This window comes from Lepisma saccharinum, chromosome 3 (genome assembly GCF_977018435.1).
Source record: "Lepisma saccharinum chromosome 3, izLepSacc3.1, whole genome shotgun sequence".
Lineage (NCBI taxonomy): Eukaryota > Metazoa > Arthropoda > Insecta > Zygentoma > Lepismatidae > Lepisma > Lepisma saccharinum.
This window is the reverse complement of record NC_139231.1, coordinates 38,174,096-38,198,451: the sequence shown is the minus strand read 5'-3', so window position 1 is coordinate 38,198,451 and position 24,356 is coordinate 38,174,096. Positions and strand designations below refer to the sequence as shown.

General features: G+C 38.8%; 1 protein-coding gene across 2 annotated transcripts in view; it reads right to left on the bottom strand.

Moving 5' to 3' along the window:
- LOC145984985 (putative ATP-dependent RNA helicase DHX34) overlaps positions 1–24,356 on the bottom strand; it is a 149,326-nt gene that overhangs the window by 10,541 nt on the left and 114,429 nt on the right. For both annotated transcript variants that reach the window (XM_083118463.1, XM_083118464.1), the window contains 2 exons: positions 18,687–18,808; positions 2,305–2,575 (listed from right to left, as the gene is read on the bottom strand). In XM_083118463.1, coding sequence (XP_082974589.1) covers positions 2,305–2,575; positions 18,687–18,808 — 393 coding nt within the window. The remainder of the gene's footprint in view (positions 1–2,304; positions 2,576–18,686; positions 18,809–24,356) is intronic.

Here is a 24,356-nt window from a genome sequence, read left to right as displayed (position 1 = left end):
CGCGGAATAGGTAATTTACTCTAATAAGCTTACTTTTCATTTTTCCGTGCAACAATCAGAAGAAAATTTGCTCGGAAAAATGAAAAGTAAGCTTATCAAAGTAAAATGTCCTGTGTTTGTTCTTGTATGTGCTGAATGCCCTTTTACAGCTTCAGCTTTTAACTAAGGTAAGAATATTTTAGTCCCCAGACATGTGTTTATTTTGGGTATGGTAAGGGGCTGGGCCCCATATAATGTGATGTGTTCAAAATAGCCTAAGTGCTGATGCACCCACAAACCTTCAATTCATTCATTCATGTTAGTTAGCGACACTGGTAGTCCAAAATTCAATCCACAGATGTTGACATTTATGGCAATACGGACTGAATCGTAAATCATAATTTTGCCTTGAGATTTTACTTTTGACTGTATATTTTGTTGCATCTGGCAACGTTACTTACATTATGCCACTGTGCAAGCCATTTTCCATGACACCAGTTCAAATGGAATGTACAGAAGACAATATTATTAAACTATTATAACTGATCAAAGCTAGGGCTGTGCAACTTTCGAAACACTCAGTACATTTGTTGGTTTATTCTACCTGCTTATGCTATCTTGGTTCTACAAGGTGGGCCAACATAAACCGAACCCAACCAAGTAATGAACATATGAACTGCAAGGCTATTTCATTTTATATTTTTATACAAGTAGATCACAGACAGAAGCCTACTCACATGCATTTCTCCGTCTCTACAGGTACTACTGGAAATATTATCACCATGGTCCAGGCACAGGGTGGACCGATGGATCGCGTTCAGTGCAACTTACTGTAACTCGTTCCGTTGGATGTCGGCGATGGCGTTGCGTATGTTCTCTTTCAGTGCGTCAATAGTTCGTGGATTGTTGTGGTACACCTTGCCCTTCAGGTTGCACCACAAATAAAAATCACAACGGATAGATCAGTGGACCGTGGAGGCCATAGCTGTTCTGTCAGGTGTGAAAACAGAATGCACTGCCTTCAAGGAGGCATGTGCTGTTGCGCCGTCCTGCCGGATGTGTGGCGTCAATTGAGGTGCGAAGGGCTCGAAGATGTCGGCGATGTAACGTGCTGAGTTCACTGTGTCTTGGAAGAAAATTGGTCCAATGATGCTCGTTGCCGACACAGCGCACCACACTCCAATCTTTGCATCATGCAGCGGTAGCTCGAATACTTCTCGTGGATTGTCGACAGACCAGTACCACGTATTTTGCGAATTAACGTAGCCACTGAGGTGAAACCATGCCTTGTCCGTCATGAAGTAAAGGTTTGGATCGAGAAAGCCACTTTCGATTTCCTGCAGTAGCCATGTGCAGTACTGTACACGTCTAGCATGGTCTGCAGGCTTTAATTGTTGCAAAGCCATGATATTGTATGGCTTCAGGTTAAGATCCTCCAGGATACGCCGGCATGTTGTTCGCGCCACTCCAGCTGCCTCGTGGACTTAGTGGGACTCTGCAACATCCACTGGCGAATATCTTCCTCCTTCGCCATGGTCCTTTTCAAACGTGGGTATTCATGCTTCTTATCAACCATGGATCCTGTTGCCTTACACTTTTTTAAGAGTTCGTGTATGGATGGGTTGGCAGGTGGTGTCCTGTTGAATTTGGCATGGAATTTTTCTTGTACTTCTTTCACTGATCTGCTCTGTGAGTAATACAGGCCATTCCATTACGATGAATATCCTGGCCTCCTTCGTCAGCTGCATTTTTGTGTCTACACTGGTGATTAGCTTTACCTCGATTGTTGCCTTCATACGTGTAGGTTTACCTCCTCCCCATGCCTTTCCCTCTCTCCATTTACGATCAAGGTCAGGTCAATGTCAATGTCACAGCTTCCTTCTTTGAAAACGAAATATTATTATTATTGCGTGTTGCTACATCGAATATCTTCTCCCATGTCAGGTTTGGTTTAACTTGGCCCACCCTTTAGAAATTTATAGGCTTAACATTCCCCTTCAATACAAAATGTAAAACAGTAGCTAAAAGTCCACAAAAACTCATGAATGAATGATCAGCTAGAAAAAAATAATAAAATTGCAAGTACTGCATACCAATCACTTGATGTAAAACATGTTTTATGCCTGGAGTTCTAAATTACACAGCAGCCAAAAATAGCAACCAGGAGATTCAGTTGGACAAAAAATAAAATCTACTTCAACCACTAATTTAAAAAACCCACCACAAACATAAATATTGGCAAAAGAATATTGTATAATAAACTGATAATGATATCCCCACTGACCACTCAATCTCATGCAATCTCTAACAGTACCTTAAACTCACCAGTTAAATGTGAGATACTCAGTGACTTGCATTCCTCCTTTCAATGGATGAGGAAGACACTTCCAGTCCTTGTGAAAGGGATTATGTTCTATCTCGATCTCATTTTCTCCAGTTCCGACATACAGGGTTTTCAAGTCAGCTGCCAAAAGCCTTTTGATCGTGTAACAAACTTCAGTGTGCATGAACTGTGGTAATTCAAGTGACAGTTCTCTCTCTAATTGGCTTGCGGTCTTCTTAGACTTTCTCTCGTCTGACACTGATGCAGATATATCTGAAATGGAGAAACAATAAGTCAACTTTTGTGGGTTCAAAATCAAGCAGGAATGCCCGAATATGAATTTTTGGTAATACCAATAATTTACCAATAACTGATCAAAAATCAGATGGCAGCATTCGCACATGGCCAGTCGACCTTGTAAACCAACAACAGGAGACAAGATGTTTGTTCTCTTTTTTATCTTTTAACCTATTTAATCTTTTTTCACCTTTCACTAAGTTCCTTAAGGAGGTCAGCATGTGAAAGTCGTTTGAAAGGACACATACCACATGTAAGTGCTCTCACCTTGTTACATTTCATTGTACAATCAATACTGTACCAATCCAATATAAAATAAAAAGAACAACAAAGTAGTAAGTGTTTCTTGAAGAACATGAATTGTTCATTAACTAAATAATATGTAACATTACAACAGGTTACTGCAAAGGATTTTGTCTTAAAACAATAAATTGTGTATATAGGCATTTACTTTACAGAACATGGATATATGAATTATTATATCTTTATATTCACAAGATTTCTGAACTAAATTACTGCTTATTTATAGCTATAGTAAAATTATCAGTAATTTATGTTGGTATGTGGCAATGACAAGTTTCAAGAGATTGGCATTACATGAATAATGTTTGTTAGTAGCCTGTTTGCTAACATTTTTCATATCTGTAATAATCTGTGAATATCTCACTTCTGCACAGGGTATGAAGTTGATATGTACTTGTATACTCCATTTTGTACCAGGGCCTGCTTCTTAAGGGGATGAGTGACAGTTTCACAATAATTGTTTACTTATTTCAATATTGTCGGATTGGGCACTGCAACCAGGGAGTCGTAACGTACCCAATTTGCGTTACACTGTACGTTCCATTTTGTAGGAGGAAGAGTATGGTTCAGCTGCTGGTACCCATGTAACGTAACGAAATGCAATATGTTATAGACTGACGTTACAGAGAACGTAACAAAATGTATTATGGTAGATATTAACGTTATAAAGGAACGGAACGAAATGAGCACATTGGAACATAACGTAATATGCAATTTGGTATATACTACCGTTACAAGGAAAGTAGTAACGAAATGCATTGTGGTATATACTAGCGTTACAAGAACGTAACGAAATGCAACATGGTAGTAAATAACGGTACATAGGAACGTAATGAATGCAATCCTCCATAACGGAATGAAGTGAAAGGCAATATGATTAACTAACGTTACATAGGAATGTAGCAAAATGTAAACCACTGTAGCGGAACGGAACAAAATGCAGTTGGGTACATACCATCTGCATAAAGAACGTAAATAAATTCAGTATGGTAGATGTTAACGTTACAAGGAAAGAACAATTCACAAATATTAGCTAGTAACGTTACAGGCGCGTGACGAATATAATCTATTTAACATCAAGGAAGAAAAAGGAATAGCCCAAATCTCTTACCTTTCATTGGAACATTGCGAAAAATAACTCAGTATATCGTATGGGATTAATGTGAAATAGCCGTGAAAAATATGGTTGTTTGTAAAAAAATGAATTTCAACCAGGGTTGTTAAAGGGCCAGGAATTTTAAATCAATTCAATTCCGGTTCAGCAGGGAATATTAGCAAACATAAATGGATCAGGACTGTAAAGAGCCTCTTTATGTATTTCAATTCGTTCCAGGGACATTTTTTCCTGATCAATTGAAATACGGCACAGGGACCTTCTTTCCGGATCAATTTAAAGACGGTCTAAGTTCCATATTGAAATGAAAGAATACGCAACTTGGACCGAATTTAAACTGTGCGATAAAAAAGTTTCCGGTCTTGTTGCGGAACCCACTAGAATTTATGGGTTCTTGGACGTTTAACAACCCTGATTTGATATTAAATTACATTTTTGGCTCGAAATTGAATAAAGCTTCCAACTAGTGTAGAAATGAGTAGCAATAGGCGTGCGCACGGGGTGCAAGGGGGGGGGGCAAATGCACCCCCCTAATCATGGACATCTGTCGATATTTTAGACGCAGGGAAATATGCCATATGCATATGAACCCGATAATAGTGTTGCCCCCTCAAGAAACACCACTTGAATTCGAAATTATCGCATTCCTGCATCCCCATTATAATAATTAATGTAAATTACTATGACAAATCAAATTATACGTGTGAAATATATACTTTTAGCTGGCATTCGTTTTCTAAAGGGGAGAGGTGGCCATCCTCGCCCCCCTTCCAGATTTCCATGCCCCTATATTATTATACTTTATTCCAGAAATTTAGGGTAGACGAATCATATCGCCGGTTATTAAACGATATTATGCTCTTGAAGAAAATGTAGTATTTTGAAGCCGATGAAATTTCACAAAGGAACAATGGCGGAAGAAGGTGTAGTGGCACAACCACAGGGGGCAGGGGAGATTAGCCCTCAAACTTGTACAGAAATCAATTCTAGGAGGTAAGGAAGGCAAACATTGGACTATAGAAAGAAAGGTTGCAGAATCTAAGAGTAGCAAAACAAAAGGATACTCAAGATGGATTTAGTTTTCACGTCTTTCGTGCACTATTTCTTCCAGACGGCGAAGAGCACCTGGAAGGGGGTACAGAGGGGCAATTGCACCCTCTCGATTTCTATCTTTATACCAATTTAAATAAAGTTATATAAACTTGGACAGTTGCTGCTGATTACGGTGTAAGTTTTGCCCGTGTAAGGTAATAAATAGATTTATTATTAATTTTTGAAGCCGCACCGTTCATTTATAAACACACTGTATATGAGCCATTGTGAATTCGAGTCAATTTAAACATTTTGCGTTGTTGCGAGATTATCTATTAGGATAAAATTTGGACATAAATAATCTAAGTAGAAAAAGTGCAACTTGTATATCAAAATTGCCATGTCCATCTGATCTCCGAAAGTAGTGTTTAGCACGTCACATTTCAAGTATATGATTGATTGATTTGGTGTCTTGAGTCCACTTTATGCACAGTAAGGCTAATCGGGACTGGACCTTCAGTTTGAAGTGGAATCCGAACCACTTGTGCCTCCACCGGGTATCGAACCCGGGACCCCTTGATTACTAGGCGACGACGCAACCACTGCGCCATCGGGGAGGCCATTTCAAGTATAGTCCATGATTGTATCTAGTATATGAACGAGATTTGTCCCTCCTCTCAAACAATTCGTGGCTTGTCCCCACCGAACGAAGTGTGTCACTTATAAATTAAGTTTCCGAAAGCAGGCATTATGCATGAACAGAACAAAAAATACTCCTGAGAAATTACAAAAATTATAAGCCCGTTCATGACCGGGAGTTATTGATGGTCTCCCCCCCCCAACCTATCCGCTTTAGGTTCCGGGTTCGAGTCCTGGTCTGTAAATATCTTTTTTAGGTGTCTCTTCATCAATTTCATCTATTTATCATCCATCTTCATAGTTTCGATTAATTATAAAAGTGACATAAAAGCAAAGCAAAATAAGAACAAATAAAAATAATTGCAAAATGACTACAATGTCAGAACTACATTTGAAAAATAAAATGCAAGCAGAAGATTCATTTTCAAACAGGTATTTGGGTAGAATTGTGTAGACAGACAGCATGCTCCCGAAAGTTGCCAATCCACGTGTAGCATGACCTTCGATACTGGGGTTGCGCTTTCTCAGGAAAGTTTTCTCGACCCTCCTCAGGTGTCTTATCAAGAATGCCCCGGTGTTCGCAGCATTGCCAACTTATTTTCCGTCGGAAAAAGTCTTTTTCCTCCTATTTAATCTGCGGTTGGCTCTACAATACATCATATTAAACAAGATACAACAACTGAATTGCGGCGAAGTAGGTTAGAAACCCTGCGTGCTGAAGAGCAGCTTCGATAAGGCACCTGAATTGTTTCGAGCTGAACCAGGAAATGGGCGATCTTTATTCCCGAAGGCCATTCCGTAAAACTAATGCCACAAGAATTTTTCTATGTGGATTTGAGAGCATGAAATTGTAGGTTGATGATAGTACTACAAGACGTCAAGTGGATTTTTTTTCTGTTTCGTTATTTTATATAGCTTTGCTACCTATATAGTTTGAATAACTAATCAATCATTTGATGAGCAGACAAACACGAAGAAGCCGATCCCGTGGCAAATTAGTTAGCGTAATACACTGCGAAGTCTAATGTCGGATTAGAAAATATGGATGGGTCATTTGTCTTTATACAACTTCCATCACCTATCACATCCTTTATCATCGCGATTAACATAAAGTGGTAGACGCAAAATAAAAATAGAACCTTTGCATGAATGTCCGAAAAAGAGGCAAGGGCACGACCCACCTGGAAAAGGAAAGTCAACCAAAAATTATATATATCGCGCAATTGCATTTTAGCTATAATAATATATGTTAATTATTGCATGAACATGATAACTTCAAATTAAAGCAATGGTTTTTGAGGAGACAACACTGTTATGGGGGAACATGCACCTTGTTTGCCCCCCCGCCCCGGAAAAAAAAACTACCTTGCTTGCACCTCCCTGGAAAAAAAAATCCTGCAGACGTCCATGAACCTTTGGTATCGACTTCGGAGTATAAAGCTGCAACGTGCCACCACTCGTAACTCCAGGGTATGCCGAATTGGCAACACATCGCTCCTTGCTCCGGCTGGTCAGTTGGGAGCACCAGTTCTCACCCAGGGATCGGGATTAAGACGATCCACCCTTCCTCCAGAAAGGAAACCACCGAATTGCGACACGTGACAGTAAATAAAATTCCAAATACTTTATAATTAAAATGTCCAAAATCTTTAATCACGAATCGCGCGCGTGCATACTGATTCGCACAAGTTAAAAGTTATAACTTATTGGGTCATGCACGCTCGCAGGCAGTCATAAGCAATTTATTTAACACGAGAGTCCGCGCACCGCCTTCACAGTTAAAAGCAAGACTTCAACTGCTACCTCAAGCGCGAGGTGCAGCATAACAGATTGTTCTAACTTACAATACAAACTCATCACATAAAATAACACAAGAAAAACTGATAATTTATATAACACATCAATGTTAATTAGCGATAGTAAGCTAAAGTTAAGGTTGGCAACAATTAAAAATGCCAACGTGGAAGTTTTTACATCGCGAAGAACACGAAGCGTGGTTCCCCTACTCCTAACATAAACAGCCAATAGGAAAACGATATTTTATTGAAAACGAGGGAGAAATACTTTGCTATAATATTACAATATTAAACTATATAGAAATAACTAAACTGATTTTATCAAATAAATCATACTTGTCCTTGTACATAAAAAAATGATTAAATAAATATTTAGTTTATAAGGAAGACAAATTACTTCAATCTTGTACATTGTTGAACAAAAATCGATATTAAGAAGAAATGTACTTAACTTGTGCTTCAAAAACAATGAAAACGTTGCATATATTATTTGGGATCCTATAAATTCTGAATAAATGTTGCAAAAATACGCGAAAAAGAAAGTAAAAAAAAAATACGTGAATAATATTATAAAATATAAAGAAACGTAATATATACATGAATTATAAAAACAATTAACTATAAATAATTTAATCCAAGTTCTTAACTTGAAAATATACGAATAAGACAAATGCCAATATACAACTGAAATCTGCCCAACATGGCGGTCGTTAGAAAGCATTGTTTCTTCAATGTATAGCGTGGCAATAGACCGCGACAGCCTCTTATTTGCCAGGAAATATCAACACGAAAACAGGGATAGGAATTCCTCTTATTTTAGATTTTCTCAAGCTAATGGAGTGCATACATTGCTCTAAGCAGGATGCTCTCTACCTTATGATGGGAGCAATGTATGCGCTCGAAACATTGGACGCTAACGCCGATTTACGCTGGCTCGCAAGCCGAGAACACTGTTCGAATCTCCACAGGAATATAATAAAAATGTATCATACCCAAATGCCACATCTGGTGTAATACCTAACGTGCCAAATTTTGGAAAATAGGAGCTGGTAGCGCCACTTCCCCAGGATTATTATCCTTGGCCTGCAAGCAAGGTTCTTGTATGTGTGACTTTTCTGTTTCTCAGACTACGTGTGACTACCTACACATTATGTGAAACAATAACAAACAACTTCCCGACCGATTTCCAAGGCTCGTTTCACCCTAGCTACAAACTACCACTTCGATCACTGCATGCACGAGTGAGTAGTGGTATTCGCGTGTCTTCCCTTTAATGCAAAACCACAATTTGCTCCACAGCATGCTAAGATTTTCGAAAGCAATACTTGTGTGTTAATTTAAATTTTGCCCTGTTCATTCATCTATACAGTATTTACTACTTCCAAATTTGTGTGCCTGTCTTGAGTTTGCATTTTCGTGGCTGCTGCCATATTGCGTAGATGAACGAAAAACACACTCAATATACCAAATTGCTTGTATGTAGACATCAGACGATAAGAGATGAAACAATTGCAGCCTACAATTTCCCTCAATCAACTACAATTGCCATCTGAGTATGAGAAACCACTTGCATTCTAGCCGGGTTCGATTCCTGGTGGAGGCACAGTGGTTCATTTCCCACTTTAAACTGTAGGTCCACTCCCAATTAGCCTATCTGTGCATACAAGTGAACTTAAAACAAGACAAACTTTCATTCTAACCTCAGTCAATTGTGGGAGCTGCTTAGAAGTAGTAGTGTTGCTGGCATGGTAGACTTCGGTTCTTACTTTTGCTTTTAACAGATAGATACATTTTGAATAATAGTGAAATCAAAGTAATCGATTATTTTACCGAATGACAAAGTTATAATGGAATTGTGTTATCTCCATTACAGAACAACTACCTAATCTCATTCAATTCCAGTGTTCTATCTGGTAGATAGATATATCAACCTTTGCAATGATGTAAACTTTCAGTGCAATGGCGACAAAGGTCCAATAACTATAATGTCAAACTATAAAGGTTTCCTGACAAAATAAAAAATTGACAGATCATTTACATTCTCAATAGACATGTTGAAAAAAAGATTAATATTCATTCTTTTAAAATTTCTTTTTTTAGTGTAGGTAAAAGGAAGTCACTTGAATAAAGTGGGAATATAATCAAAATGTCCATCAGCTATTAATTTATTTAAAAAAAGCATATGATTCGGTCAAAAGAGATAAATTATATAATATATTAGTCGAATTTGGAATACCTAAGAAGCTTGTTATTATGATAAAAGTATGCACCAGTGAAACAGAAAGTAAAATTCGTGTGGGTATTTATGTGTCTGACAAATTTACAATTCATGATGGGTTAAAACAACGAGATGCATTATATACATTGCTCTTTAATTTTGCCTTAGAATATGCTGTTAGGAAGGTAACAGAAACTAACGAAGGACTAAAATTAAATGGTGTGACTCAGTTGTTAGCATATGCAGATGATGTAGACTTATTAGGGGATGATATAAATACAATTAAGAATAATGCTAAAATACTTTTCAAAACTGCTAAAGACAGGTTTGGAAGTTAACAAAGAAAAGAGAAAACTAAATATATGCTTACAGGCCGAAACCAAGGGTTAGGTAATAATCAAAATCTAATTATTGATAACAACTCGTTTGAACCAGTTTCCAAATTCAAATACTTAGGAGTAATATTAACCAATGAAAATTATATTAAAGAGGAAATAAAAAGTAGGCTTAATTCAGGAAATGCATGTTACTTCTCTCTTCATAAACTTTTGTCTTCTAGTTTAATAACTAAGAAACTAAAAGTTAAAATATACAAAACAGTAATTTTGTATGTAGTGCTCGTATTATATGGGTGTGAAACTTGGTCCCTTTAATTGAAAGAGGAACATAAATTGAGAGTATTTGAAAATAAGGTTCTTAGGAAAATATTTGGACCTAAAAGGGATGAGGAGACAGGTGAGTGGAGAAGGTTACAAAATTTTAGAACTACATAATTTGTATTCATGTCCAGATGTTATTAGACTGATTAAATCAAGAAGACTTAGGTGGGCAGGCCATGTGGCACGAATGGGAGAGGAAAGAGGAGTTTATAGGATTCTTGTTGGGAAACCTGATGGTAAGAGACCTATAGGAAGGCCAAGACCAAGATGGAGGGACAACGTTGAGATGGACCTAAAGGAAATCGGTAGGGATGGAAAAGAGTATATAGATCTTGCTCAATATAGGGACAGATGGAAGGCCTGTGTTACTGCAGCCATGAACATTCGGGTTTAAGAAAGCTAGAGTGCGCGTCAAATCTCCTGCATATGGCCTTGAACTGCTGAACAGCACCAGCGAATCACAGACGTGCGGCGTTGCCTAGTTCAGAACCTGTTTCACCTCGCTACAAAATCGTGTACCTGGCGCTCGGATATAAATATATTATTTCAAGTGTCAGTAGTTCAACAGATGGAAAGATAATGAATTTGCGAGTATGTACGAAAAACAAGCGTGATTGTAGCTTATACCGTTCCCTCTGTAGAAGCAATGTTATTATAAACGTATTTGCATTGTAACCTTTTTGCTCTTCCTTCGTTCCTGTTTTTTAAAATAATGTTCGAGTGAAGAATAGAGAAGTAAAATTGACTTTAAGAAATGCCAGGCTCTAACAGCTCAAGCGTGTGGTGTGAATCAAGCTACCGTTTCTCAGATATGTTCGGGGGCAAAATAATGTGGATCGGGGCCTGCTCCAATGTTTCAATCACCTAGAAAGCACATTAACGTACCGAAAAGAACAACAAACCTAGATGACTTTGAAAAAGACGTAGTTCGTAGAACCGTCTTTAAAGTTTACGATTGTGGCGAATTTCCTACTGCCAAAATGATAACGTACTCTTTACGGGACAAAATATCTTACAAAGGCTCTAGAACTTCCACCTTGAGAATATTGAAACAATTAGGCTTCAAGTACAGGAAAACCAACGACGGTCGTAAATTTCTGATGGAGAGAAGTGACATTGTTACGTCAAGGGTAAAATTCCTTCGTGCAATGCACGAAATTCGAGTATCTGGTGATTCGAGACCAATCTTTTACCTTGACGAGATATGGGTAAAACAGAACCACACATTAAAATGTGTTGTTAACTTGTTAACTAATAACTTGACAATGTAACACAAGAACAATGGGCCGCTTGTGTTAAACATGCACAACAATTACAGGAAAACGATTTTGTAAGGGAGATAGATCGGGACGAAATTTTGGACCCAATTATAATACATTTGAAGGACGACACAGTGACGTTGAGGACAACGACGGCAGTTGTTGGAGTGACGAGGAGCCCCTCTCTGGCATAATCAGGCATGTTCTTTTCTCCCATTAAGTTTAATATATGTTATATTACCTAATGTTCCGTGCTCTCCGTGACAAGGCGTTTCGCTCAACCACGCTGTCTCTTTTCCGTGTGAGATTTCGACATGGCACCGCTGCAGTGCGCTGCTATTGGCTATCGACATATGCAGGAGATTTGACGCGCACTCTAGAGAGTTAGTTAGTTAGTTTAAAAGGAAGTAACTAAAAATGAGTAAATAAAAAATATTACGTGGCAGAGTGGTTAGCACAGCGCACTACGACGCCAGGGGTCCCGGTTTCGAATCCCGACCTGCACATGAGTGTTCTCTGCGAGTGTCCCTTCATCAGTTTCAGCATTCGTCGCTCATACTCATCTTCGCTTTCTGAACCGCCAGGTGTACAGCACGTGGCGTAGCGTTTCGCGTCCGAATTCGAGGAACAGGCAACTTACGGTTACCTGACCAAGTAGCGTTTCGTCCGAGGGCTACCATCCTAATAGTGTTTAATGAAGCAAACTCTTGCTAACACTCTTAAATGCTCCATCGAAGAAAATATTTTTTTTTTGTTTTAATATTTCTTTCCCTCTGGAAATTGCAAATCTCACCTTCGTATAGCTCGACCACAAGGAAAAAAACCTTCCCTCAAAAGCGTTCGCGCATCTTCCCTGTCGTTATCGGTGCTCGGGCAGTGTTGCCAGGTCAGACTTGAAAAAATCTGGAGATTGTTCCTTGGGAAACCAGAAGATCTGCTACAAAATCCGATGATCTAATAGTAGCGGATGAACGACCTTCTCGGGGGCGGCATAGGCGTGCGCACTGGGGGGCAAGAGGATGTCTCCAGATTTTTTCCAGCGAGGGGGAAACAATGTATTTTTATCAGGCGGGTAAACGAGGCATATTACCCCGTATAATGTTGCCCTCTCAGAAAACATCACTTGAGTTTGAAATTATCACTTTACTACATCCCTATTATAATAATGGATGTAAATTACTGTAACTGAAATCAACTCAATTTTCGGGTGGGATAAAATACAACCATCTATTACATGGACGTCCGCAGGATTTTTTCCACGCAGGGGCAAGGAAGGTATTTTTTCCAGGGGGGGCAAAGAAGGCACATTTTCTCCAATAATAGTGTTGTTCCCTCAAAAAACATTGCTTAAATTTCAATGTATCATATTCATGCAATAATTAACACACATTATTGCAGCTGAAATGAAATTATATGTGAAAAATATATAATTTTTGGTTGACTTTCATTTTCCAGGGGGGCCACGCCCCCCTTCTGGACGCCCATGGTAATGTAGTGATAGTAATAAAATAATAATAATGTCCTAGCACATTGTTAGTCATAATTTCACAGTTCAAACAGCACTTTTCATGGCTGAGTGGAGTTCCACTCTCCCCTACATGTTCAAGTAAGGTGACCAGGAAACTTGTTTTTGAGCAGGCCGTCGGAGGTGCCATAGCAATAGTTTATTATGGAATCCTACCGAGAAATCAATAGGTCTGGCAACACTGACGTTGGCCGCTCTGAAGGCTCCTTCCTCCTGTCTTTCTCCCCCACCCGCCAGCGCGATGGGGTCTGCGCAGGTTTCTTTCCTTGTGGTTCCACTATAGTTGTCAGATAGTAAGAAAGTGTTACCATCTGCCATGACTAAAATTTCTAGATCCAAGTTCACTTCCTCTCGACGATTTGTTTTGATTTGATTTGTTGTTTTAAGTCCACTTTATGCACATTAAGGCTAATAGGGATTGGACCTACAGTTTAAAGTGGGATCCGAACCACTTGTGCGTCCACCGGGTATCGAACCCGGGACCTCTCTCTCGACAATTTGTCTTGAGTCTGCACTGCGCTGTCTATGCAAATTAGTTCTAAAAGTTGTAAACCGAGGTATACTAGTCACCAATTCCATCACTGCGAGTGGTTAGTCAAGGTGTGACTCATCATCAGCCAGGCTCGAACGAAACGCAACTCATTAAACCGTCGCAGACGAACTGTAGCATTTTTCTAGAAATTTCGCTTTCGAACGAAACGCTACTGAACCGTACAGCAGTCCCAATGCCTGCTCCAAGTTGCACAGCTGCTTTCGGAGCTCTTGGTTTGGAAAGGGGGTGGGGATGAGGAAAGGGTCTTGATTTTTTATACTGAAGCTCGTTCATTTCGTTCTCCTATTTCTTTTGGTTGAATTTTCTGAGATACGGAATCTCCCTCATTTTGCTTTTCATTACGTTTTATTGCATCACCCACGGTACGCTTACATGTACTACTTAACATTTTCAATTTCCCTGTACCCTTTGGTTAGGTACGGTAAAAGTAAATAGCTGCCATTCGTCAAATGTTGTATTTTTGTTTTTGTTACCCATTTTTCTCGTACTTCAGTCAGGGAGCAATGCAGCTACTGGTAACAATGCACCTCCTGTCCAAGAAGACAACAATTACTGAAAGTAATTTTCAAAATTGTAAGCGGATGAGGGCCCTTGTAAATGATAACATATGCTGTCCTTTTATTCGCTTAGTTTTGAGAATCACTTTCCACACAATTCTTGACTTCTTGAGAGTCCAATGACCCTGTCTAGCTACAGACCAGTTGCACAAACGCGGTTTCGTTTGTTTCGTACAACAATTCCATCTAACATTTCGTTTCTATGCATTTTCTACTTGCCAAAAGTGCCTTTCATATCGCCCCAAGGCGTTGTCTACTCGGATGCTTCGTGATCGAAGGTCACATGTACAAAGTTTCAGGATTCCGATTTTCCGATTTTGCGTGGTGCTGCTGCTATCAGTTCGGTTCGCCTTCTCAAGGTCGCGCAACAAGCAATTATTTTTCGTCTTCTGATAGGAGAAAGCTTGCCTCTCGCTTAGGTGGACGAACGCGTGGCACGGATGATTTTTTGGCTCGACCATGGTTGGTCCTTTATGTTTCGTCCTTCAGCGACTTCATCTAAGCACGAATCGTTCTCATCGCCAAACAACTGTATTTTTTTAAAAAAAAATGATGTAACACATGTAAAGAGAGAGAGAGAGAGAGAGAGAGAGAGAGAGAGAGAGAGCGAGAGAGAGAGAGAGAGAGAGAGAGAGAGAGAGAGAGAGAGAGAGAGAGAGAGAGAGAGATAGAGAGAGAGATAGAGAGATAGATAGAGAGATAGAGAGATAGAGAGAGAGAGAGAGAGAGAGAGAGAGAGAGAGAGAGAGAGAGAGAGAGAGAGAGAGAGATAGATAGATAGATAGATAGATAGATAGATAGATATAAACGTTTTCCCTCAACAAACATTTGCTTTGCTATCGTATAAAGTGAACGTACATGTTAAAATTCATCTCGCATAAATAATCAAATTAGAACAAATTCACATAAAGCGATTAAGTATGCAGAAAAGAAATATATTTGTGATAAATACATAGTTAATAAGTAAATTCCAATAACCAGAACTTTAGTCACGCCGAATCTTGTTTACGGATGTTTTCAAACGTTTTGTTTTACAATTTAATTTTTTCACTGACATCCAAAACGAAAATACGTATTATAACTTAGTGACTTTCAAGGGGTCAAAGTACTGTAATGTTAGTATGCTGCCGATCATAATTATGAGGCTTCTTCGAAAACGCCTTCGATAACGGTATTTGCTATTCGTAACGGACATGTGTATCACTTTTTGGAAACAGACTTTTGTGGAGGAAAAGAACTGTAACGTTACAAAAGTAACGAGCACAATTATACGAGAGACCTATGTTATTCTCTCCGGAACACGGCATCGGACACGGTATTGCACATTGGAACGTCTGTATGATACCAGCTATAAATAACATTGTTGCTTTGAAAAAAGGAGTGTAACGTTTTTACAGCCGTGACCTCAATTAAGTTACTGGTTAATAGTAACGTTACTATCACTTTCCACACACACTAAAGTTACTAGTCAATACGTGACGAACCTCTTTCTTACCCTGTAACGTTACTGGTTGCCGGCAATGGATGGAACGTTAAAGTGTCACGTAAAGACCTACTCCTTTAAAGATCAGTTATGGTTCGGTACCGTTATGCACACCTGTAACGTAATGTTTATATACCTGAGGTAACGTTTCTGTTCACGAAAAAAGTTATTCTGTTTCTGGTTGTAACGTAACGGAAACCGTAATTGAAAATACCGTTCCATTTCGTTACGTTACGACTCCCTGACTGCAACTAAAAAATTCTCTAGTTAGAAAAGAGAGTATGAATTTCTCTCCATGTTGCAAGTGGAAACAGATTTTTAAGTTGATTATTAAGCTAGACACAATGTTTGAAAAATATGATAAATAAGTATTTACAGAATCCCATGTATTCCTTATGGGGAATCAACTTCAACTTACGGCAAATCAAATGGGGAGTTTTGACTTTTTCAAGACCAAGAAATTGTTTGTCTCCTTTTTCCGTCAATGTAATTTTCCACATTACCGAATGTTTGATATTCCCGAGAGAACAAATAATATAATGCTCCCATAAGTGAAATGCATTTCTCCTTGCCTCCTATGGCCATCCTGGCAGAATTGACAAACCTGATACACATAAAGACCTAAATTTCACCTTAAATGCAGCTGAAGTTGACTTTCAAGGAGCTTGTTTTACGAAGGCTGGATAAGTACCTCCTAGGGTAATTTTAGGCATGAAAGGGGTGGGGGTGTTGCTATTACCATTAACTTTAGTGATAACAATTTATTCTTAGTTTTCACCATTTAGATCTGGCGGTATCGCCCAACTCAACAGTCCATCGATGGATGTATGAAATCGAAAATGAAGGATTCTCGGATAACAATATTATGTCATTTTCACGTCAACTACGGCACTTTAAAAAGTAGCTTGGGAGGTAAGAGGGGTGGGGATATGCAGCCAATATAACAATATCACATCACGTGCAAAATGCACTCATGGCAAAAGTTGGCCTATGTGGGCCAGAGCTATACGGCGTACGCTTTTAGAAGGAACATGAGTTCAGCCAATACGCTTCCAGCGCTCTTGCCAAACCAACTGCTAGCGGAAGGGGAACACAGAGAATTCATTGTGTCCAATATTTAACTTTTTATATATAATGCATGCACGTGATATTTCAGTACAATGAAATATATAGTGAAGAATTCTACATTGGATTATATCATATCACTGCAGGATATAAGATAAACTCGTACCTGAAAGAAGTTTGAAGGTATTTTACTTATTGTAGAGGAACTGCAAGGTCATCATCATCGCTCGCGTTTCTGTTTTCTGGCATGTTTCCCAGGAGAATTGAATAGGGGGTCACTGTGGTAGATACTTTACCCTGTTTTATATGACGCAAAACATAGTAAAAACAAATACACCACACGCTTTAGCCTTAAGTTCTCGGCTCTGAGAAAACACTGTTTCAACACGCACTTCTTCCGATGCCAATTCATTGAAGTAAGAATATACTTTAAAAGTAAGATTTCTGTCTTGTGAACGTAATATTTTGCCCTCGGTGCCTGCACTACTGGTACTACGTTTCGAGAGAAACGTTATTAATTTGAATTGATTTGTTTTACTTTGCTTTTCTGTCACTTTTGGCTAATTGCGAAGATGGGAATGAGTGATGATATAATGAAATTGATGAATGGACATTCATAAACATCCATGTCCAGGCCGGGATTCGAACCTGGGACCCCTGGAGTCATATTGCGATATGCTAACCACTGCACCACAGGGGCCGGCGCGACATTATTTAATAACACTCAAGGAACACAAACTATTGCACAAGTATTGAACATAATGGCTGTATTACACAGTGTGCTATGACACCAGGGTTCTCGGGTTTGAATCCCGACCCGGGCATAGGTGTCTGTAAGTGTCCCTTCATCAATTTCATCATATCACCACCCATCCTCATCTTCGTGATTAGCCAAAAGTGGCAGAAAAGCGAAGTAAAATAAATCGAATCAATCAATCAATAAGGGCAGTATTGAATCCTCTCACAACTGTTCTTCGTGGCGTACGGATATAATTATCTTACACTGCCCTTGTTACAAAAACGCTGAACTCAAACTGACTTAACTGACTCGCAATGTTCGTGAATGCCCACAACAATGAAGGGTCATTGTGTATATTCATCCGTATTTGACACCCATAGCTTTACCAAGACACGACAACTCAGCAGGGTCAACACGGTGGCAACAAAAAAAAAAACAGACTGAACACGGATGGAAAACGAAAGGGTCATTGTGTGTGTGTGTGTGTGTGTAGAGACGTGTTGTTTCCCGTGTTTCTTCGAGAAGCCATAACTCCGGCTGTAGGTGACGGAAATTCATGGGACTTGGACGGTCATGTTCAAAATGTCGTGCCCCATCTTATGATTAACCTTAAAGTGGCGAGTTTTATGCAAACTTCTTGCACGCAAGAAAAAATACAGAACACAGCGTTTAACTTGCGAGCCGCAGTCTCCTAACTGTACAATGTTGCACTCCTGCCATTGGCTGGTCGCCAAGGACACGTTCTCAGTAGCTCCGCCCGATATCGCTTCTAAAAACGTGCGTCGTATAGTGATGGCATCATAGTGGTGCAGGGAGGTGGGCACCACAGTTCACAACCAAACGAGTGCATGAAACAACCAGATATGGCTCCAAAAGAGCTAAGTTGGCAACAGTGCTCCGCAGCTGCTATGGAGGGAAGAACCTCACGGAAATCCTTGCTCATGCCCTTAAACATTCTTTTGAGAGAACTGGGGAACTTCATTGTATCATTTATCCAAATGGAATCATTTAACAACAATTTACTGATGCCTAAAGAGTAATCTACCCCATCCTTCAAATAAAGTCATGACCTCTAATCACATCTCTATTTTACCGTATCTCTGCATGATTGAAAATGTCCACAAATTCTATCTTAAATTTGTTACCTTGAAGTCTCACTGCCAGAAGATCTTCTAACTTGGCTCGAAGCTTTGTGACCTTCAAAAGCAGGGCCTCCCCAGATTCTGCAGTGGGAAATTCCAACTGAAGCCAGGAATCACAAACAAATCTAGGATAAAGCACACAGAATAAAACAATAAAACATAATACATTACAAAATTTTCAAAACAAAGAGTGATACATGCAAACTAGCAACAAAATTTATCTGATAATTTTCATGCATTGAAAAATTATAAAACTGTAGCTTAATCAGGTTTCAAAACCTCGATCTTTGGCATTCACATACCCATACTCTACCCCTGAGCTATCATGCCAAACTCTGGCTTCACCAGAATTTCCTCACAAATTACTTGCATACAATGAAATCTAACACCACAGTTTAGAAAGAGGGGGAAGGAGGGAGAGAAACAGAGAGAGAAAATATGATACCAAAATATATGCCATTTTGTCATTGTTGTTACTAAATGTATTATTCTTTTTCCCAAAGGAAAACCCATCTGAATCATCTATTTACATACAATAAAGGTTACTGAACCATTCAGGTTGTATTTAGATTTCTGGTGGTAGAAATTTCCAGAAAGTACTATATCCCTTCAGCAACTTTGTCGTCAAATATAACATTTCTTTAATCTCCTTATATTAATGATGACAAGTACAGGGTGAGGCAGAGAGGACGAACGTTTTTGGAATGGCTAGTACTCAGCCCCATGGGGAGAGACAGAAGTCCAGCAGGTAACATTAGTTTCTTGGGATCTTAGCATTTTTTTTTTCAGGTGAAGTCATGGTGCCGTGGATGATAGAGCACCGCGTTTTGGCCTACGACAGTTTCTTGAAGAATAACGAGTCGGTCACGGCAGTTCAGTGTGAGTTTCGTCGCCAATATAACATCCACCGAAATCAGGCTGTTCCTACTTGTAACACGATCTTACGTTGGATTCATGCACTTCGTACACGCGGTACATTAATGAATAAAAGACCGGTGGGGGACTCACGAACAGTACATACCCCAGAAAATGTGGAACGCGTCAGACAAGCTTTGCTGCACAGTCCGAGTTGTTCTGCTCGGAAGCATGCTTCTGTACTTGGCATAGATAATCGTTCGGTAAGGCGTATTTTGCAATAAAGAAGATCTGCATTTTCACCCCTACAAATTGGTCGTTGTGCAAAAGTTGAGATTAGGTGACTATGTACAGCGGCTGAACTTCGCACGCCAGATGGAAGCAATTTGTGAGGAAAATGACAACTTGATTTTGTTAATGAGTGATGAAGCTTTTTGAACATTTTGAACATTTATCTCAATGGTATGGTTATTGGGCTCTTGAAAATCCGAGAGAACTGCACGAAAGATGCTGCACAGCCCAAAAGTGACAGTTTGGTGTGCTATTGGAAATGCAAACGTCATTGGTCCTTACTTTTTGATGACCGTAATGGGAATGCTGTTACTGTGAACTCGCAGTGTTACATCAAGATGATAAACAACTTCTTTGTGCTTGAATTACGATGAAAACATATTCCTATCCGGCGTGTGTGGTTTCAGCAGGATGGGGGTGACGACCCACACAGCCAGAGCACCAATGGACATTCTTCGGCATCTTTTCAGTGACCGCCTCATATCCAGGTTTGCTGACATTTCGTGGCCTCCTCGGTCCCCTGATTTATCCATGTGCGATTATTTTTGTGGGGACATCTCAAGGCAGGTGGATACGGTCATAAGCCCCGTACATTGGACGATTTAAAGGCAGCTATTCGCGTGGAAGTCTCCCACATCGACAACACGATATTGGAAAGAATGGAGACCAACTTCCAAGAACACCTTCAGAAATGCCTAAATGAGAACGGACACCACTTGACATATGTTGTTTTTCACACTTGATGTTGTCAAATGTTAATGCAATGTGAACACATTGCTGTTAATAAAAATAAAAAAATTGAGTAATAATTAACGATTTTGTGATTGTTTCAAAAATGTTCGTCCTCTCTGCCTCACCCTGTATATGAATGAATAATTGAATTACATTCTGCAAGTTTTGACTAATTGTGATGATGTGATGAAAATTGATGAAGGAACACTCACAAAGAACATGCCTGCCGGATTCAAAACCAGGTCCCCTGGCATTGTAGCATGATGTGCTAACAACTCCCCCATGATATTGGTGGAAATAGATTAAGTAGCAATAGTGAGGCTGCCAACTGCAGCTTTGCAATCTTTAGAGGCATGCATATTTCGTTTTGTCAAAAACACGAAACTTGAAATAACACATTGTAATGTTAATTTTTCATGTTTCTGGAAGGTGTCAGGTGCATTTTCCTACCCTGTTTTGTCACAAAATGATGCAAAATGAACGGCAAAATGCGAAATAGACTCCTAAACATGAAATTTAGAGTTTATTTACCGGCACAACACTTTCTGAAGTCTGAAATATTTGAGAAGCTAAAATGGACCCCTTTATACAGGAATAAACTAATACTCTCTCATAACTACATAAATGTGCTATTAGAAGGGATATGTTTATTTTGTAAAATAAGTGTAGTTTTTAAATCAAATATTGGATTATATTCACAATTTTAGAACCAAAATGTCATTCAATATACCACTTTTGATATAATTTTTCACCGCTATAACACTGAAATTTTATTTTATTTACCGGTTTTGAACCCGAAATGGCCACCGTTTTTATACTGAAATTTTGATTCACTTACCAAAAATATGTGCCTCTAGCAACCTTTTAACAAATTGGTGCACTATCGGTAAATTTTGTATGCGAGATCAATCAATATTGATAACATTTTATTACATCTCTAGGGCAAATCTAATGTTATTCCAAGAACTGACTCTTGGAGGAAAAAATAACATTTAGAGTTCTTTAAAAGGCTAGAGAGACCATATGCTATTCCTTTTGGGTAAGTGAATCATTTTGTAGGATGATTATATTGCACTATACTACAGTGCAAGTTATCTTGACAGTGACGTCAGCTGGGACCGCACTACAGGTTGATGCGAAACCATTGTATCACTTTGCTCAAAGCATGAAAGATTCTCTCCGTCACAGTTGTGTCTCAGAGTCCGCAGAGAAAGCACACAGGAGGAACGGAACGTTTTTGTGTACAGCTGATCGAGGGTTGGGTCGGGTGGGAGGTGGGGGGTAGTAAGGACTGCTCGACTTCTGACACCCTTTCAATGTTGCCAAACTTACATGGACGAAAGGTCAATTGAGTTCGAGTGCGTCTGTTGTTTGTACCAAAATGAAGGGCAAAACTGTACATAGTGCGAGCCGAGAGGTGATTTCGAATGTTGTTAAATTTCTTGACACAATGAAGGGAGAGAATGATGTTACACGTTTCCGGTCAATCAAACTACAAAGCGTGCAGCGGCTGCAGTTCAAATGTCGGACACTTTCATTAAGAAAATTAGAAAGGAAGGAAATTCCGGGGGGAAATTTACGACACCAGGTAAGCACAGGTCTGCCGAAAAGCATAGAATTGTTGTAGACGACTTTGACAAGTGTTTCATTAGAAGAACTATTGGTAATTTTTATATGGTTGAACATGAAGTGCCAACAGTAAAAAAAAGTGCTTTCAAAATTAAAGAAAGAAATTAATTTTCGGGGTAGTCGTGAAACTCTTCGCAACATTATTTGCAATGACTTAGGATTATATAGTATTATATATTATATAGTATTATATAGTATATAATATATATAGTATTATATATTAGTTATATCAGCTAATCAAAACCAACAAAAAGCCCCCGCAATATCGGGTCGACACTCATGCAGCAGAAAATAGCCACACCGTACTTCGTCTTCCACCTTATCATTGCGATCTAAACCCTATTGAGTATGTTTGGGGTATCATAAAGGGTCGTATTGCATCACAAAATGTGGATCGTAATTTGGGCAGAGTACCGGAAGTTGCAAGAGAAGAATTTCAGAACTTTCCCATATAAGAATGGAATCACAACCATGACAATAGATTTTATTGTCATTAATTATTTAAATCGGGAATCGTCACGAACGCTATCCATACTTCTTCAACCACTGACCTCGCCACCCTGAACGTCACGTTTTGCGGCAGGTCCACCAGAATTTCATCTGTCAGAGAACAGCTGTGAGGCATCGTGGCAACAGCGTGCCATTTGAGAGCAGAGGAAAATAAGAATTTCCCCCACATTCTCGTCTGCTGCCGTTCACCGTGACAGAAACAAGTGGGGTGGATTTTAGTTCGCATATTTTCCGGGTGTTTTCTCTTCTTTGCTGAGCAGTATATATAATTTTAACTTTGACTTGTAACAAAATAATCGTGCCGAATACTCTACATTTCAACAAGTTTTTAAGTATCTAATATTTTTAACACATTTATATGCTCTGTATACGCTGTAACGTGTTTTCATTAAGGAACTATATTTTTGTGCTCAAGCCTTGCGAACTTTCCATTCAAAGGCGCGTTGCCATCTCGTATTCATTATCCGATTCCGTTCATTTTCTTGTATTTATACATCGTGCTCATTTTAATTGCTCTTTATTTTACATGATTCCATTCTAAAAGAAACCTCGCATTGCGACATGTTGGACTTCCTTCTCTTGCATTTCAAACTATTGAAATTCTTTCCCTTGTTTGTCCTTTTTCTTAGTGCAGACAGTGAAAGTATCAACGATGGAAGTTTGCAATGCTGTTACTACGTCACTGTCAAGATAGGTTGCACCAGAGTATAGCTATATCTCAACCTTAGAAAATAATTATGGCATCAAAGTTAAAATGCATCAAGCAATACATGAAATATATTAGGGAAAGACTGACATGAAATTTTGGCCAATACTGATATAAAATTCCAAATGGTCCTTGAAGAACCTGAATAGTTCTTTGACCTCCTTAATAAATGATTGTTTCCAGGTGACTGCAGTGCAAAAGGAGTTGCATATTTAGACATTAACTTTTTTAAAAGTAAGGCATGGGATTATCCACAAAAATTATACTAAAAACGGCAGAATTTTGCACTAAATTATAAGATATTTTTAGATATATCGGATCGGTAAAATAATAAGTAATTTTACCGATAAACCGATATGCCTATATCTACCGATACAAATAGAGTACTGATTAATCTGTCCCACCCCTACAATATATAATAGCGACACAGTTGTTTAATGATAAACTATAATCTTCACTTCCTCTTCTTCTTCTTTTTTTCTTATCATTAGTTTTCTGTCATTCTTGGATATTTGCAATGATTAATGTGAATGACGATAAAATAAAATTGATGATGGGACACTTACAAATGAACTCATTTCCGAAGTGGGTCACAAACTGTATTTCTTTTCTTGGTAATGATTTGCCACATTGTTCATACTAAATGCAGTTATTTGATATATATTGATCCATTTCATGCAGGCTAATACCAGCTACACAAAAATAATGTTAACCACAGCCACACATTTACAATTTTTTGAACTTCAAATTTAAAATGGTTGTGAATGACAACTTCTAATTCATTATGTACTATAAGTGTTCATATATTTTCAGGGTGGCTACTCTTTGATCGAGATAACAATGCAAGTATAATTCAGTGATTTCAGGGTGAATTTTACAAAAATATAAGGCAAAAATAATAAAAATTAATTTGTATTTACATTTTACACTGAAAATTTACAAATAATTCT